The sequence below is a fragment of the Stegostoma tigrinum genome, chromosome 5, assembly GCF_030684315.1.
Source record: "Stegostoma tigrinum isolate sSteTig4 chromosome 5, sSteTig4.hap1, whole genome shotgun sequence".
NCBI lineage: Eukaryota > Metazoa > Chordata > Chondrichthyes > Orectolobiformes > Stegostomatidae > Stegostoma > Stegostoma tigrinum.
Window position 1 is genome coordinate 5,944,424 of NC_081358.1, and position 18,822 is coordinate 5,963,245.

Here is an 18,822-nt window from a genome sequence, read left to right on the forward strand (position 1 = left end):
ACACATGGGCTGGAATGCAGACTGTATTTCGCCAACTATTCATTGAATAAGGTTGGAAATCAACAAATCAGCATTGCACATCATTACAGTAACAGTGCATTCTAGAGGTTACATCACTGTTTCATTTCTTGTTGCTTTATCATTGCGTGCACACGTTTCTTTGGCAGTCCAAGATCTGAAAAACATTTTAACACAACTTACCCAGCCTGGTCCTAGTGCATCCCCATCCCCATCCATTTAGTACACCTCATTAAACCAGATGATATCAGTGGCCCTGTCACAATGCTTTAAATTCTATGTCTGTGAGAGGCCAATGTGCCTCTAGCCCTACCAGATGAACCACAGCATCAGCTGTGGAATGGTCAAAAGAGGCCAAGCGAAGTCTAAAAATGTAACATTATTTGGAATTCTTTCAAGCCAGGAAAGATGCCTCAAGGCCCAGAGAGAGTCCATTCTCTTCCACAGTTCCAGGTGCCAGCATGAGCTGCCAAATTCCACCCCCTTCCAGTTTGGATAGATTGAAACACAAGACATTAATCAGACTGTTGCTTTGAATAGTGAAAGGGTACAGGAATCAACTTCAGAATTAGCTTCAGGGTTGACTTCATCTATACTCAGACCTTGAAGCATGTTCATATGCAATGATCGGGAAAAATTATCCCGCTATGTGCTTGCTCTGGCCTACCTCCATTCAAAAACAAGACACCAGATTTCTACCATGTCCGTATCGAAAACCAGAAGACAAATCTGGGAATTAGCAAACATCGGAATTTATTACCATTTTCTCTAGCTTTAAAGTATGTTCTGAAGCGCAACAAGAAATGTTGGGTTTGATTTTCAAACACCTCGGGGGGGGGGGCAGTGTCTGGAGTAGGCTCATTTTGAGAAGAGAGCTTTTGAGATGGCATGTCAATCTTTCAATGCCTCTGGAACAGGCTGATATTTACAAGCTGGGAGAATAGGCAAGGAAGGGGAGAGAGCCATTCAAAGTAAAGTATGGGAAAACAAATAGGCTGGTGCACACGTGTTCAGCTGTCAGGAGCAATGCAATTGGTGAAGAAAAATAATGAAAAAAAAGTGTTTCAAAAAGAATAGATAAACTATTTGCTGACGAGTTGTTTGACTTGTATGTACCATCAATCTGCCGGGTCTCTGATGTCTGCTCCTTACTGCATTCCTGTTATGGTTGCCATTTGCCTTTTGACTATTTCAATCTAGAGCCAGCTCACACATCCATGCAGTACTTCATCCCATTAATCAGATGCCATGCTCACCACTGACCTAACCAACACCTTTCTATTCCAAACTAGTGTCGTGGGGAGCAAGTAGAGGATAGCACCAAGTGATGAAGCTAATTCAGGTGCAAGTACGATGGAGCAAACAGTCTCTAGCTGCACTGTGATAGAAACACAGAAATAGGAGCAAGAGTAAGGCATTCCATCCTTCAAGCCTGTTTCTCATTTATTATGACCATGGCTGATTATCCAACTCAATATCCTATTCCTGCCATTTGCCCCATATGCTTTGATCCATTTAGCCCCAAGTGCTACATCAAGCTCTTTCGTGAAATCATACAATGCTTTCTGTTGCAGCAATTTCCACTGGCTTACTACAGCCTAGATGAAAACATTTCTTCTCATTTCAGCCTTAAATAATTTACCCCATATCCTCAGATTGTGAACACCAATTCTGGACTCCTCCACAATCTGGAATACTGTTCCTCCATTTCCCCTGTCTGGTCCTGAGTCAGTGACACGGATGCAGTGTGGGGTTGGGACGCAGAAATGATCTGGGTGTCAGGTCCCCAAACCTTAATTGAAAATTAACTCTGCTGTTCCAAACATTTCTTTCAGATGTTTGCTTTTTTTTTGCTCAATAGATCATACTGTTGATGTACAGATCAAATGAAAATCATATGTGCAAAGGTAAATTCTGAGGATGAGACAGTAGGAACTGCAGATTCTGGAGAATCTGAGATAACAAGGTGTAGAGCTGGATGAACACAGCAGGCCAAGCAGCATCAGAGGAGCAGGAAGGCTGACGTTTTGGGCCTAGACCCTTCTTCAGAAATGCGAAAGAATTTCTGAAGAAGGGCCTAGGCCCAAAACGTCAGCCTTCTGCTCCACTGATGCTGCTTGACCTGCTGCATTCATCCAGCTCTACACCATGTTATCTTAAAATATGAGGATTGCTGTTTGTAAAGTCCTAGGGGAGAGACAGGGAGAACATTTACCTCTGTTGGGTGTGGGCATCCATAAATAGTTGTTATTTTTATACTTCTTAGGCAGTGTGTATTGCAGCATGGTAGTTTTTCCCATAATCTGTCAACATTCCAAGACATATTCTCAATTTCTCTCAAATTTTTTTGCTTAAACACTCCTAACGAAAATTCAAGGCCTGGACTGTTATCTCAAAACCTCTTGTAAACAGTGCAAGTGATTGTGAATACTTCAGAAACCAGGGACCACGGACTTTTAGTATTGCTTGTAAAGCTGATTTACAATTACCATGTGGAGAACATTTTGAAGAACACAATATTCACTGAATGTAAATTGGCAAGAACAAATTCCCCAAGTTATATTTTCATATTTATTTTTAGAAACAATTTATATTTGTACTCTTTACAACAGGATTTTTCAAACAATAAAACCTCCAAATTTACAATGTCGGAGGGCAACACAGCAAAACACTTGAGGTGCAAAAAATGCACCACTCTCAATCCAACAATAATAAATATCCTGCTTGTGTAGCTGAAGCATGTCAAAATGAATGTATCAATAGTTGAGGCAGGAGGCAGCTCCATGAAAGAACTCCTCTTTTAACCCGTTCATTAACCACTGCTGTCTGAACATTAGGCACTAATAGTTGAAACTGCGTCTTGCATCAAATTTTTTTTTGCTAAAATTAATAGAATTCTGATTGCCTGAGCTAAGAGTACAAGCTCAGGCAAAGTTTATAGTGACCAGTTTCCCAGCTCAGGCTGAGAACCCAGTTTCAAATATTGAAGTAAACCATTAACATTTGATACTAAGGGAATCAAATAACTCATATTTTAATAAAACATTCACACCTTTAGACTATCCTAAGTGAACTTACAGCCAAGTAATTACTTTAAGTGTTACTGATGTTGTAACAGGAAAATGCAGTACCTACTGATGGACTATAACAACTGGGATGAGATAACTGACCTATGATCAGTTAGCTTTTATGAATAGAGGGATCGAGTTCCGGAACCAAGAAGTTATGCTGCAGCTGTACAAAACTCTGGTGCGGCCGCACTTGGAGTATTACGTACAGTTCTGGTCGCCGCATTATAAGAAGGATGTGGAAGCTTTGGAAAGGGTTCAGAGGAGATTTACTAGGATGTTGCCTGCAATAGAGGGAAGGTCTTACGAGGAAAGGCTGAGGGACTTGAGGCTGATTTCATTAGAGAGAAGAAGGTTGAGAAGTGACTGAATTGAGACATATAAAATAATCAGAGGGTTAGATAGGGTGGATAGGGAGAGCCTTTTTCCTAGGATGGTGACGGCGAGCATGAGGGGGCATAGCTTTAAATTGAGGGGTGAAAGATATAGGACAGATGTCAGAGGTAGTTTCTTTACTCAGAGAGTAGTAAGGGAATGGAACGCTTTGCTGCAACGGTAGTAGATTCGCCAACTTTAGGTACATTTAAGTCGTCATTGGACAAGCATATGGACATACATGGAATAGTGTAGGTTAGATGGGCTTGAGATCGGTATGACAGGTCGGCACAACATTGAGGGCCGAAGGGCCTGTGCTGTGCTGTAATGTTCTATGTTCTATGTTCTATGGCTCCCTCTTTGGGAGTGTTGATGGAGATAGATGGGTCAGGGTGCGAGGAGAGCTTAATTGCACTTCTTTGTGTGGTGCCGTGGTAACTTTCACGTCCACCCTAAGAACCAGATGGCTCTTTTGATACAATATCACATCCAAAAGATAGTGTTTCTAACAGCGTAGTGGTCTTTCAGTGCTGCATTTCAACATCATCTTCGATCATGTGCTCAAATTTTGGATCTGGACTTGAATCCACAATTATCTCATACTTAGCTGTAAACTGGTTTGTTTATGGGACAGATTCAAAAATCCATGGGCTCCTTTTTAAAGTGATGATCAGAGTGTTAACGGAACATTCTACCTTGTGAGTAAAAAATTGTGATATGACAAATTTTAAGTCAAAATGCTGCAAACAAGTTTGACCAGAGAGTCACATACTTCTGATGCAAAGTCAAGCATGAAAGGATCAAAGATCACAAACACGGTCCAGCAGTGTAGCAGGCTTGTCTCTGATATTCTCTAATCTCTATTCAAGCATGGCTAACCTCTCTTACTCCAAGATAAGAATGTGAATTTACTACCACACATAGTTCAAATATACCATTAACTACAGGGATAGTAAGAACTGCAGATACCGGAGCCAGAAATAACACAGTGTGGAGCTGGAGGAACACAACAGGCCAGGCAGCATGAGAGGAGCAGGCAAGTTGATGTTTCAGGTCAGGACCCTTCTTCAGAAAGGTTTTGGAAAAGATCTCTGAAGATGGGTCCCACCCTAAGCATCAACTTTATTTATAAATAAAGGCACAGAGTGTGAAAGCCAGGGGTTTATTCGGAGCCTCTAGAAAATAACAGTTAAAAACAAGCTGGAATACACTGTCCAATTCTGAATACCAGAGTTTAGAAGGGGTGTGGAGTCTTTGGAAAGAGTACAGAAGATTATCACTAGAATGTTCCAGAGATGGAGAGAGATGATAGTTGCATAGGCAGACTGGAGAATTTGCAGATGTTCTTCTTAGAGCAGAGATAAGATGATGTCTACCAGGAGACTTCCAAATTATGAAGTGTTTGGACAAAAGAAGTAAAGAGAAACTATTTCCAAATAGATAAAGGGTCGAGAGCCAGGGGGTAAGGTGACTGGCAAAATAAATTAAGGTAACATAGGGAAAAGTGTTTTTATTCAATGAGTAGTTAGGACTTGAGATGCACTGCCTAATGGGGTGTTGTAAACAGATTCAAAGGGAGCTTTCAAAAAGACAATTGGACAAATTTATGGAGGGAAAATAAAATCGCAGGAAACATGGACAAAGACCAGGGAGTAGGATGAATTGAATTATTTGTTGAAGGAGCCAGCAGAAACCCAACGAACCATATGACTTCCTTTTATAGATAACACAGTGTGAAGCTGGATGAACACAGCGGGCCAAGCAGCATCAGAGGAGCAGGAAAGCTTGACGTTTTGGGTCAGGGCCCTTCTGAAGATTCTCCAGCATCAGTAGCTCCTACTATCTCTGTGACTTTCTTTTATGTTCAGCTATTGTAAGATTCTATGACATATCCTTTTGAATGTTATTATTCAATGTGCTTCTGCCGTCCTTTCTGGCAAAACAATCCAGATTATAACTCTCTGCATATAATAAGTCAGATTTCCTATCTTGTTACTAATTATGTTGCCCGTTGAATTGGTTTCCTATTTATCTCATTGGAACCCTTTAACAAAAAAGGGTTTCACCAACATCTAGCCTCTGATTTCAAATGACTTTCACTTGTCAAACCTGACCTTGAGTTCAGAAGGGTCCTGATCTCCCAACTCAATTTTCCTGTCCTGACATGGGGCAGAGTGCTTTACAAAGCTTCAAATTCAGGATTCTTTGCTCCATTACTGGCAGTGGCAGTATTCAACAGCCTGGAAAATGGGGAAGGCCAGGAGCCCACAAGATGCTGCCAGATATTGCTGACATCATCGGAAGTGGGTATTTTAAAATGTCCATAATTGTGACGGATGCAATTCGGTTTTGTCAAGTGATGTGAACCATAGGATAGGATTCTTGGCAGCGTGGAGGAACAGAGGGATCTTGGTGTGCAGATACATAGATCCCTTAAAATGGCCACCCAACTGGACAGGGTTGTTAAGAAAGCATATGGTGTTTTGGCTTTCATTAACAGGGGGATTGAGCTTAAGAGTCGTGAGATCTTGTTGCAGCTCTATAAAACTTTGGTTAGACCGCACTTGGAATACTGCGTCCAGTTCTGGGCGCCCTATTATAGGAAAGATGTGGATGCTTTGGAGAGGGTTCAGAGGAGGTTTACCAGGATGCTGCCTGGACTGGAGGGCTTATCTTATGAAGAGAGGTTGACTGAGCTCGGTCTCTTTTCATTGGAGAAAAGGAGGAGGAGAGGGGACCTAATTGAGGTATACAAGATAATGAGAGGCATAGATAGAGTTGATAGCCAGAGACTATTTCCCAGGGCAGAAATGGCTAGCACGAGGGGTCATAGTTTTAAGCTGGTTGATGGAAAGTATAGAGGGGATGTCAGAGGCAGGTTCTTTACGCAGAGAGTTGTGAGAGCATGGAATGCGTTGCCAGCAGCAGTTGTGGAAGCAAGGTCATTGGGGTCATTTAAGAGACTGCTGGATATGTATATGGTCACAGAAATTTGAGGGTGCATACATGAGGATCAATGGTCGGCACAACATTGTGGGCTGAAGGGCCTGTTCTGTGCTGTACTGTTCTATGTTCTATGTTCTATATCTTAACAGGTGTCGTGAATTTTGTTTTACTTATGTAGGGGATGTGGGCTCCACTGACTAGGCCAGCCCCTATTGTCCATTCCTAATTGCCCTTAAGAGTGGGGCAGCAAGCTGCCTTCTTGAACCACTGCATCCCATTTGCAGTAGGTAGACCCACAAAGTATTTAGGGAAGGAGTTTAAGGACTTTGACCCAGTGACACTGAAGGTACGGCAATCTGTTTCCAAATCAGGATGGGTGAATGGCTTGGGGAGGATCTTGTAAGTGGTGATAGTCCCACATTCCCATATCTGCTGCTCTTGTCCTTCTAACTGGTAGTAGTGAGAGGATTAGAAAACGCTGTCTAAGGAGTCTTGGTGAATTTCCACAGGGCATTTTGTAGATGGTACACACAACCGTTACTGTGCATCAATAGTGTAGGAAGTGAATATCGGTGCAATCTTGGGTGGACCATGGTTTGGACACAGGAATCATATTAAAGAAGGGCATAAAATAAGTTGCCTTCTTCAGTAATTATGAATTGCTGAAATATGAGTTATTGCTGTTTATAGTACTATGAGTGATGATAGTGCTGTGATTTGAAGAAGTAAATTACCATTAGATCACATGGATACCAGGTAGTTACATCTAACAAATGGAAAACTGTCAAGCATAAGAGCTTGAAACTGGAACAAAAGCAAAGTTGCTGGAAAAGCCCAGCAGGTCCGGCAGCACCTGTGAAGGTAAAAACAGAGTTAACATTTCGGGTCCAGTGACCCTTCCTCAGAACAGACATGAACTGTGTTCCTTTACAGATGCTGCCAGACCTGCTGGGCTTTTCCAGCAACTTCTGTTTTTGTTCCTGATTTACAGCATCCTCAGTTCTTTTGGGTTTTTTTCATGTGAAACTGGAACTGTCTTCAGATGAATTTGAGTAGCTATCCACCAAATAAATTGTTGCTCTGCACTGTTCAATCTTGAAAGGTAAGTTGAGTTTAAAATCCAAACCCGACTTTGTGAAATGCCCCCCTTGCCTTCATTTTGTAACTGAAGTTCAGTTCATCCATCTGTTTGGTTGTTCTACCTGCATTAATAAACATGACCTTGGAATATGATCAAATTCTTCATAGACACAATTGAATGCTTTCTTAATTCTAGGTATTGTTGTGATCTAGGAAATATACAAGCTACCTTGCACATAACAGAAATGCGCAACCAACTGGATTAATGACCACATAAACTGTTTTAGTGGGGTAACCTGTGGTAGAAATATTATTCCAGTAACCTCTTTTCCCAAAAGCACTGTATAAACAGTTTATACCATCCATATTAGCTCTGTATCTCAGTTGATTTTCAGCACCTCTGATATCTCAGCATTTCCTTCGTCCTGCACTGAAGTATCAACCTAGACTATGTGCTTAGGTCTTGGAAGTGAAATTATACTCATGACCTACTCTAGAACCATTCTATTGATTTATTGCATTAACATGATTTTAGCTGCAGTGCATATCTAAAGCTACTTTACATTAACGAGCTCACAACATAACCCTCTGAGGTTACTTCATTGACGGATACAAAACTATCATCTATTACTGGCAAAATCTTTTTAAAAACTCCACTGGTCTGTCAATCACTTTGGAAGCTTTTAAACTGCAAATCATTTCTGTCTATAAGTGTAGTTGAAATCCATAAACCATGATTAAAACAACTTAGAACATAAACTAGATTATGCTTTTGAATAGGGTTGTGCGCATTCAAGACCATAACTAATTGCTTACAATTCATTCATTAATTGTGTGTACAATATAAAATTCTGTAGAGTATCACAACATCATTAATTAGGAATTAAAAACTGCTCAAATATTTTGAACAGCAGTGACTAAGAAAACAAAAATACCAAAGTGATACATTACAACAGCTTCGGTCAAAAAAAAATGTTAAAGTGTGTTGTGTGTAGTTGGATAAAGAGACATAATTTTAAGGTGATTGGTGGAAGGAATAGGGGAGATGTCAGAGGTAGGTTCTTCACACAGAGAGTGATGGGTGCGTGGAATGTGCTGCCGGCAGTGGTAGTGGAATCAGATACTTTACGAACTTTTAAGCAACTCTTGGATAGACATGTGGAGGATAGTATAATGTAGGGTATGCAGGGTAAATTGATCTTAGGAGGATAATAGGTCAGCACAACATCGTGGGCTGAAGGGCATGTACTCTGCTGTACTGTTCTATGATCTATGTTCTATGTGACACTGAAACGTATAAGTAGAAATTCTTGAGCTTTGGATCAGGCAGTGAAGGCATGGCCACTAATAGTGAGGCCAGGGAAGTAAGCTCACCCAAAACACGAGTGTCACTAGAACACAGAAGTATCAGCGGGTTAGAAGAGTTTACAGAAAAAGTGAAAAAACAGCACAGGGAAATTTGAACATAAGAAAGAGAGTTCTCAAATTGAAGCACGGGGATGCTGAGAGCCAATATAGGCCAACAGGCACAGTGGCTATGGGTGAACTGGATTTGGTGCAGGATAGACTTTGCTGCAGTTTTGGATGCGCTCAAATTTATGGAGAGCAGAAGTCCAGATGCCAGCATCGGAATGTTTGAGCCTGAAGCTACAAAGAGCAAAGGTGAGGGGTTTGGCAGTAAACAAGCTGAGATGATGCAGAAACCGGTGGTTTTGTGGCGATCACAGTAGGTAGTCTTGGCGATGGCAAGGGTATGACATCAACAGTTCAGTCTAGCATTAAGTAGAATGCCAACTTTGTAAAACTCGTATTCCACTTGGGAACCCTGCAGCCCAATGGTCTCAATGTGGACTTCACAAGCTTCAAAATCTCCCCACCCCCGACCTCATCTCAAGGCCACCCCATCTTGTCCCCGCCTCTCTAACCTGCCTGCCTTTTCTCCCACCAACCTGCTCCTCCCACTTCACTGACCAACCCCCGTCCCTACTTCCTACCTACACTCACCTTTACTGGCTTCATCCCCGCCTCCTTGACCTGTCCATCTTCTTTCCAATATCTGCTCCTCTATCCACGTTCTCCAATCACCTCCTCCTTTCTCCATTTATTTCAGAACCCCCTTCTCCTCCCCCATTTCTGAAGAAGGGTCCAGACCCAAAACGTCAGTTCTCCTGCTCCTCTGATGCTGCTTGGCCTGCTGTGTTCATCGAGCTCTGCACCTTGTTATCTCAGATTCTCCAGCATCGGCAGTTCTCTTTGTAAAAACCTTGTTCCGCTCGACAGTGGCCAAGAAAAGGGATTGTATCGATGGCTAGGAAATGAAGATTGTGGCAAAGTCCAAAATGATTAGCTTTACAGATTCTTTTTCCAGGTGTATCTGTATGGGTGTGAGCTGAGAAAGGTTCGAAGGAGGTTTAGTGAATACAGCTGAAAAGGAGAGTGAAAACCTGGTTTGTTAGACAATAAAGGAGAGCTGCCAATGAATGATGGTTTGGTTAATAGTATAAAAGTCCACAGACAGCTTGAGAAGGATAAAAAGGATTGCACACTGCGGTGGCAGCAACAGATATCATCTGTTCACAACACTGATCGAGGCTGTTTCAGTTCTGCGGCAGCAGTGGTCACTCCAACAAGAGAGATTCAGATTTAAGGGCACAGGTTTGGAAGCCCACAGTATTTCAAGAAACTCTAACAGGAAAACAAATTGGAGATGAAGAGAAAGCTCACAATGACAGAAAGGACAAAGGTATCTTATCAAGGCACGGGCTGATAAAAGCAGATTTGAATGAACTGGAAATGAAAACAGTGAGTCATATCTGCAAGACAAAAAAAACAGAGCACAAAACACCCGCTCACAGGATGCCAGGTTCTAGAAACACATCCAAGAAAGATAGGCCGATAATCTGGGAAAAAAATTGCTGAGACCACCCATTATCCATTTCTGGCACTCGGTCTAGCTATTGTTAACAGATTTAATGCAGATGCAGTGGAAAAGGTTCAAAACAGTCACCAAGAGATAGTCAAAGATTTAATCTATTCTCAAAGCAGAATTGACTATGGGGGTGGCAAGCAATTCAGGGCTTTATAACAATAGAAAACTTTTTAAAAAGAACGAGGCAAGTAAAACAAATGTCAGGCTTGGCTTTATATAGCACCTACCATAACCTCAAGATGTTCCAAGCGCTTTACAGTAACGTAAAGAAAGTAGTCTTAAATTCCAATCCCTTTTGCCATGTTGGAAAACAAACTCTAGGACATGACTGGACAAAAATAGATCTAAACTTCACATTTATGTCTAAGTTATGGGATAGTCTGATGCCAAGGTTACTGAATATGAGTCTTTAGGCTTCAAACAGGAAATTGACAGTTACATTAAAAATGCAGGTACTGGAAATCTAAAATAAACACAGAGGATCTTGGAGAAACTCAGCAGGTCTGGCAGCATCAGTGGAGGCAGAGACAGAGTTAACATATTGGATCCAATATAGCTCTTCTCCAACCTTGAAGAAAAGTCATACTGAACTCAAAATATTAACTCTGTTTCTTTCTCCACAGGTGTCACCAGCCTTCCTGAGTTTCTTCAGCACTTTTTGACAGTATTTTAGGAAATTAACAGCTTCCTGATTCTGCAAGCAATTGGCTAAAATAGATAATGTCACTGAAAATTATATTTATGTGGCATCTTTCAGGGAGTTTGGGCTTCTGAACTGTGTCACAGGTGATGAAATGAGTTTTGATGTGTCTTCATTGCTGGAAAACTGGGCAGCCAACTTGTTTATCAAAGTTCCACAAATAGCACAAAAATTCCTAGCCATCTGGTTTACTGATGCTAATGGAAGGCTAACGGCTATCAGAATCTTTCCTCAAATTGTGCCATGTTACCATAATGTCCACCTGGCAGGAAGACAAGACCTTAGGTCAACGTCCCATCTGAAGGATGATATCTCCGACAGCAGCTCCTTATTGGTACTGCACTGCGGTGTAAATCTGGCATTTTACATGTCAACAGCTGGAGGTGGATTTTCATTCTGGGATTGGGGCTACCGCGTCAGGCAGAATTTCTGTATTCCAAACCCCTGCATTGGGCTCTGATGTCATTTTTTTCCTACCTGGTCAATGAGGGCACATACATGCCATCTAACTGAAGAGTGTGGGCAAGCTCCCACAGCTGGAGAACAGAAAAGGAGCCTCTCCAGAAATGCCTGGTCAACAGCCTCGCCATCAGAGTTACCAATGTAGCTCGAAGAGTGGGGAAACCATCAACATGGAGATGCCCATCAAAGACTTTTACAAATGGTTAAAAGAAAACTGACTAAAAATAACGCTGCCAGATTAATACATTGGAGGGGAAATCCATCCACATGGTAGTCTACAGTCATAACGATGGAATACCGGGATGGCGAGTTATGGCTGTCGCCAACTCCTCACCACCGACAACCCCCATTCCACACAACCCCTTCCACCAGGAAGCCATTTCCATTCACTGGCTCGGATTTGGCCTCAGTGGAGGAGTTGGTCTATATCTCCAATATTTTCTTTATTGTCTCTTTAAGGGCCTTAATTGGCTATCCAATTAAGTAGACAGTTACGATTCGTTTCCTTCCAAAACCCATTTCTAAAGAAGCCCACAGGAAGGAACATGCACAAGCTGGCACATCAGCCTGCATGTGGAAATTCTGGACCTGTCTGCTTCTGATCCAGTTTACAGCCATTAAGACACTAGCTTTCTGTTCGTAAAATTGCAAACTTACTCCATACAGTAAATAAAGCAAATCAACTAATTAGAGGTTTGCATAATGTCCCCAGAATTTATCTGATTGTTAGATGAGATAGTGGACTGACCTTGACAATGACAAAGTAGCGCTTGCAGCTCTCTTTCCCGGAGGACAGCTCAATTTTCTCCATGATCTGGCTCATTGGTTCACTGGCATAAATGTAAACCCTGGCCTGCAGGCCTTTCTGTTTCTTCAGTGCATCTGCCGTCAGATTGTAAATCAATTCTGCAATGAAGCATTGAATTAAGTATCAGTAAAGTCATTACAGTAGACGTCCAGCGTTCAGGCAGACCAAACAAGGGTAATCTGGTTAACATGGGAACACCAAGGATAATAGTATCAGTACCTACTTAAATAATATTGAATCTTAAAAAATCACACAGCAAGATCACTTTTGGATATAAAACAACATTTTAAAATATCACACAGGATACTAAAAAGAGTCACACAGAGTGAGGGACTCTTATTGCAGAGTGGTAGTATTCCTACCTCTGAGGTGGCAGACCTTGTTTACAAATCTTATCTGCTCCAGAGATGCCTATTAACAAGTCTGAACAGGGGGATTAGGAAGTATTTTAAGAAGTCACACAGAAATGCATTTTCAGTCTCAGTGTTATTAGAAAGCTGCTTCGTTTTCCGATGTGAAATTTCACTGCTGTCTCATTCACTCAATAGCTTCTGCCTGTGCCCCTCAGGCCCAGCCAGACATAACTGAGTGAGGTTAAATCTGCATTTTCCTTTACCTTCAAAGATTATCTATCCCTCCAGCTCTCAATGCCCCATACACCACCCCAGCATAACACCATTGGATACACTGATATCTAGTAGAAACAGAATCATAAATTTATTCAACGTTTTGAACAAGAACTTTCTCCCAGATGTTTCTTTGCTTCTAAATATCAGCTACTGTTACACTCTGCCCATAATGAAGAAAAAGCCTGCCAAGGCTGATATTGTGCACAGAGCACAGCTGGACACCTTGATTGATTTTGACTGGTCATCTTGCAAGACTGGACATGACAAACCTGTATTCCACATCTTCAGGGAGTCTAATATCTCAATGTTGTGCCACTGTCAACTTGATGCAGCTTTGCTTCTACGCTGTTCGAAAGAGGTTGTGTATAATTTTGCCAAAGCTCAGATGTGAGAGGCAGGAATGCACAATAACGTTAGTGATTAAAGCACACAGCAAGCTTGCAGTTAAGAATAATTTAGATAAACCATCAAAATCATACTGAAGTTTTAGGCTTAACAGCTTGGGTTTGGAAAGGCTACATCATGCCTGACAAACCCAAAAGTACATTCTACAAAAGATAATGACATTAAAAGGGGCATGCCTATAAATATAATTTAGTAAATGTCTTCTGTAAATCTGTACAATGTCCCATAAGAGAGACGAATAGTTAAAGTGAAACTCATGGAACTCAAAGCACATTACTGACTGATTACGAAATTAGCTAGAGAGAGGATGTGGATAATGGTCATATACTCTAATTAATAGCATACAGAAAATGATGTCTGAGAGGAATCTGTGTTAAAGCCTCAACTATTCAGTGTAATCAATAACCTAGATGATGTGATAGAATAATAAATAATTTGCATGTGAATAGTGTAGATGAATACATAAAATTGCAAAAAGGTAATAGAATATTAAGTTGGTAAAATTACAAATGAATTTCAAGATGGGCAAATGTATGATTGCACAAGTTGGATCTTAAAGAATAGTTTGGAGTGCTTTATAGATGTAAAAAACCAGAAGCAATGAAAGTTAAATAAACCTTGCAGTGTGTGCATGTAGGTTAAAGTTATATAAACCGATGCAAAAACAATTAAAATGGATAATGGAATCATGATCTCTATACCACAAAGACTCGAATACAAAAGATGAGAAGTTGAACACTGTGGCTATATAAAGTTCTGAATTGATTACACCTGCAGAATGTTCTTACTTTCTAAAATAAAAAATAGAAGCAGAAGTAGAACATTGGCTGCCTTGAACCTGTTCAAAACAAACCCCTGAGAGATGATGTTTTTCCTTATCAGCATGTTAGGTGAGAGGCTTCTTATTTTGAAACTATTCTAGGTTCTACTATGAAGTGAAACATTCTTTCCATATCCACCCTTTCAAGCATCCCCAAAATCTTATATCTTTCAGTAAGATCACTTCTCATTCTTCTAAACTTTAATTAGTACAGGCCCAGTCTGTCCAATCTTTGTTTACAAGACAAGGATCTCACAAATCAAGCTAATTTCTTGAACTGTCGCCATGCAAACATGTCATTCCCTAAGTAAGGAAACCAAAACTGTATGCAGTGCACTAACTGCAGTATTACCATGGTCCTGTACATTTTCCCGACCTGAATAGCCAGTCTCCTAGCAATCAATACCAATATTCCATTTGCCTTCTTAACTATTTGTAGTACACACAGGCCAGAATTCTCTGAATCATGTACACGTAAATCCAGATCACTCCGGACACAATAGTTAGCAGTGTCGCTCTATCTAAATAATATTCTGCTTTTCAATTCTTCTCCCTAAGTGTGGAATCATACAAATTCCCACATTATAATGTATTTGCTCATGTTTTGACCACTCATTTAACCAGTCTATAACTCTTTGCAGACCCATTGTACTCTCCTCACATCATGCTTTCTATTCAAATAAAAACCGAAAGAACTGTGGATGCTGTAAATCAGGAATAAAAACAGAAGTTTCTGTTAAAGCTCAGCAGGTCTGGCAGCGTCTGTGAAGAAAAAAATCAAAGTTAATGTTTTGGGTCTGCTGAGTAAGGGTCACCGGACGTGAAACATTAACACTGTTTTTTTCTTTGCAGATGCTGCCAGACCTGCTGTACTTTTCCAGAAACTTCTGTTTTTGTTCATGTTTTCCATCCAACTTTGCATCATCAATAAATCTGGCTACAAGACATTCCATTGTTTCATTCAGTTACTAATATGAATTGTTAGTCTATGGATGCACCTTACTGGGTCCTTGCCAGGGATTAGGGCTAATGGTACTGGGCAAGAAACACTGAGTCAATGTTCAGGAGGTGTCTAAAGCAAAGAAAGCTGTGGACTTTCCCCATCAAAGGGAGAAGGTACCTGCACTGACAGTCAGCGGGGCAGTTTGGTTAAGCGTCAGAAGGCAAAATTCATGACTCAGTTGTTGGAACAAACACTCTCTGCAAACTCCCATACACTATAGTTGGAATTCATCAAATTGTCTGCCATTCCTCTTTCACCTTATTTTACTAACTTAATGAATAAAGGTTAAATTAAAATTAGCAATTTTTTCTTTAAACTGTTCCAATTCCATTCCTTACTTTGCTCCATTCCTTAACTTTTTTGGCTCATTTGTTCTTTTGTTTATTCTTGACATTGTAATTATGTCAGTTTTTAACTTGATGATTGAACCAATATTAGTAACCGCTATCTGGTTGATTCTGAAAAGTCTTTATCACTTATCGATGGGTCTCTGAGCCCCACATAAGCTTTGACCTTGCTTCATAAGATTGAATTTTTTTCGACTCTTCCTTGTATCACATAAAGACCTCTCCTTTCAGCCTCTTGGGCTTACCAGCCTATTTCTGCTGACTTTGAGGGTTAGAAGGCATAGATTAGAAATTTGAGTTAGACGTTTTAAGGAAACACTTCTCTGTGCAAAGGGGAATGATTGTGTTTAGAACTGTCTTCTGCAATCAGCAATCATTACTCAGTCAGTGATTTGTACCAGTCACAGGTATGAAGGAATACAGGGCAAAAAACAACTCTCTGGCATTAAATCATGGACCAGCCTTGATTTCAATAAGTTGCAGAGCAGGCTTGAGGAGCCAAATGGCCTCCTCATTGCCCTCTGTGTGTAAACTGAAACAAGGCTAACTTCCTATCTGGAGGGTCACATCAAAACGTTAGGCTAAACAACTGCTTCCACGGTGTCACATCAGAGTAACTTTCTCACGCCGAGTTATTGGGTGAGCCTAATAACCAACCACAAGGGAGAACAGTGAAATGACAGTTTTCATAAAATCAAAAGTCTCATTATTCCATTTCATTTGCTTTAATTAGAGTTTCCCAATTTAACAGGGCTGTGCTTTGTTTTCCTACAAGCAAACTGTATACTTTCCAGCTGTTTCCTGTAACATGTTTCTGGTGAGATGAAGGAGCATCCAGAACGAACAGAGCTGCACAGGTACTACATTTAGATAAAGGTCCTCCTTCCAGGCAGGAGCACAACTATAGGCGTTTAAATGTGTAAGCAACTGTAGTCTATTTAATATTCATTAAAGGGTTGTTTATTATAAATTGTGATATGTTTGGTGGGTGGGATGACATGAAGGCCTTTTTATACCATTCCTCAACATCTACATGGACCATTAGCTGCATATCACCCCTCCCCCACATCCCTACCAGCATAAAGCTCTATTCTTCTTGAAACAGGGGATTCTTCTTGCTAGTAATTTCAACTCGCCACAATTTCTGCTGGAATTCCTGCGGCAAGTAGGGTAAAGATTACTTCTGGTTCTTTGCGTTTAATTTTTTTGTAAGACAGTCATGGCACATTTATATTCTGAGGCCTGTTTGTAGTCAGCATTTTGGGGCCAGTTTTGCTACACCCAAGATCCAGTGTATGATGATCCGGCTTGTTCTAGCCGAAAGAAATCAGATATATTGAAACAGCAGCACAGTGTGGGGCTATATGATCTGTCATGCCTTTCATGGTGCTAGCTTGTCAGCTACAGCTGTCCTAGGAATTAGTGCAGCTCAGGAAGAAATAAACATAAAAGTGGAAGTAGCTGAAAGTTAATTATTATGAAAGATACAATTTTAAAAGTTGCATGGTTTCAAACGAAATAGTCCTCATTTAGCCCTGAATATATTGAAAAGGCAGAGTCAATGACAGGAGGGGAAATTGTGCCTCGTTTCTGTCAGTGAACAAATAAAATGTGTCAAAGCTAAAAGTGAAAGAATGGTGAAATTTCAGAATAACACACAAGTCAAGTAAATAAAAAGGCAGCCGCTGAACAACAAGCCATAGTAACTGGCAACGCTAAATGAATGCTGGGGCAGCTAACACATAAGATCATGGGAAACTGTCATAAGGAGCATCTACAGATTCCATTGGACGCATATGCACAATCTGCGGCAGCTAAATAGCACCAGGAAAAAGTATCTGAGAACTTAGAAATCTTGGAATGATCTGGATTCCACAGCTGGGCAAGCAACTCGGATATCCAGAACTAATCATTTTGAGTCCTAGGAACTAAGTTACATTACTTGTTTATTAATTTAATGTAATATCATGACAGTTGTATTATAAAACCATCAAAACTGGATATTGAATAAACCGATCTTCCAGAACCACGATGGTATTATTTTTGAAAGCCTACCAACCTTAGTGTCAAAGTAGCCACAGTGGAAATTACTTGAGATTAAACGAAATGAAAACAAAGCCCAGAGTATAAAAAGTGTTAAAGATAATGTAAATACTTCATAAAACTTTACTGCACTGAAATGACAATTCAACACATTCTGTAGTTATACTTTACATGAGTCTCCATCCATTATAATTCAACTCTTGCCATCAACATATTATCAGTCTCTATCCCCCTCAAGTACTTATCTGGCTTGTCCTTCAATGCATATATGGTATCTAGCCATTCTGTGGCATCTTGAGTATTGATTTTCTATCACCGAGAGGTTTCTCCTCAGTTCCTTGTTGCATTTATTGGCATCTATCCAATATTTACGGATTGCCCATGAATGGAAGAATCCTCTCCACGTCTACCTTATCAAACTTCTTCAATAATATGACAACTGCGATCAGTCTATTTCTCAGCAGGAAAATCTTACTGCAACTGTACAATGTGCTGGAGTATGGGGAGGTGTTCTGGTCCCCTTATTCAGGCAAAAGTATCATTTCATTGGAGGCAGTTCAGAGAAATTTAACTACTATGATCCCTAGTACGGAGAAATTATCCTATGAACAAAGGTTAAACCGGTTGGGACTCCACTCACTGGAGTTTAGAAGAATGAGAGGTGATCTCATTGAAACATTTAGCATCCTTAAGGGGCTTGACAGGCTTAAATGGATGATTTCCGTCATAGGAGTTTAGGATCAGAGAACATAGCCTCAGAATAAAGGGCACCAATTTAAGACTGAAGAGGAATTTCTTCTTTCAAAGAGATGACAGTCTTTGGAACTCCGTGCCTCAGAAAGCTGTGGGGCAAAGTTCTGTGTACATTTATGGCTGAGATGGATAGATTCTTGATCTGTCAGAGAATCAAAGGTTATATAAAAGGGCAGAAAAGTGGATGTGAGGAATGTCAGAGCAATGATCCTATTGAATGGCAAAACAGGCTTGAGGAGCAAAACAGTCTACCTCTGATCCTATTTGTCAGGGTCTTAAAGATCTTAGCCTGTTCAGGTTTTACTGACAATTGCATCCAACCTTTCCTGACTGGTAAATCAGATTTTGCAGTTTATTGAGCACTTCAATATATTTTGCAATATGGAGGCCAGATCTGTATGCAGGGCTCATTTGATACTGATTTAGGTCAACTTGT

The 18,822-nt window shown here is 40.6% G+C and overlaps 1 protein-coding gene across 1 annotated transcript in view; it reads right to left on the minus strand.

Annotated features, from left to right (window-relative positions):
* The window catches only part of itga9 (integrin, alpha 9), a 389,128-nt gene that overhangs the window by 236,830 nt on the left and 133,476 nt on the right, over positions 1-18,822 (minus strand). The window contains exon 15 of the mRNA XM_048530144.2: positions 12,327-12,484. Coding sequence (XP_048386101.1) covers positions 12,327-12,484 — 158 coding nt within the window. The remainder of the gene's footprint in view (positions 1-12,326; positions 12,485-18,822) is intronic.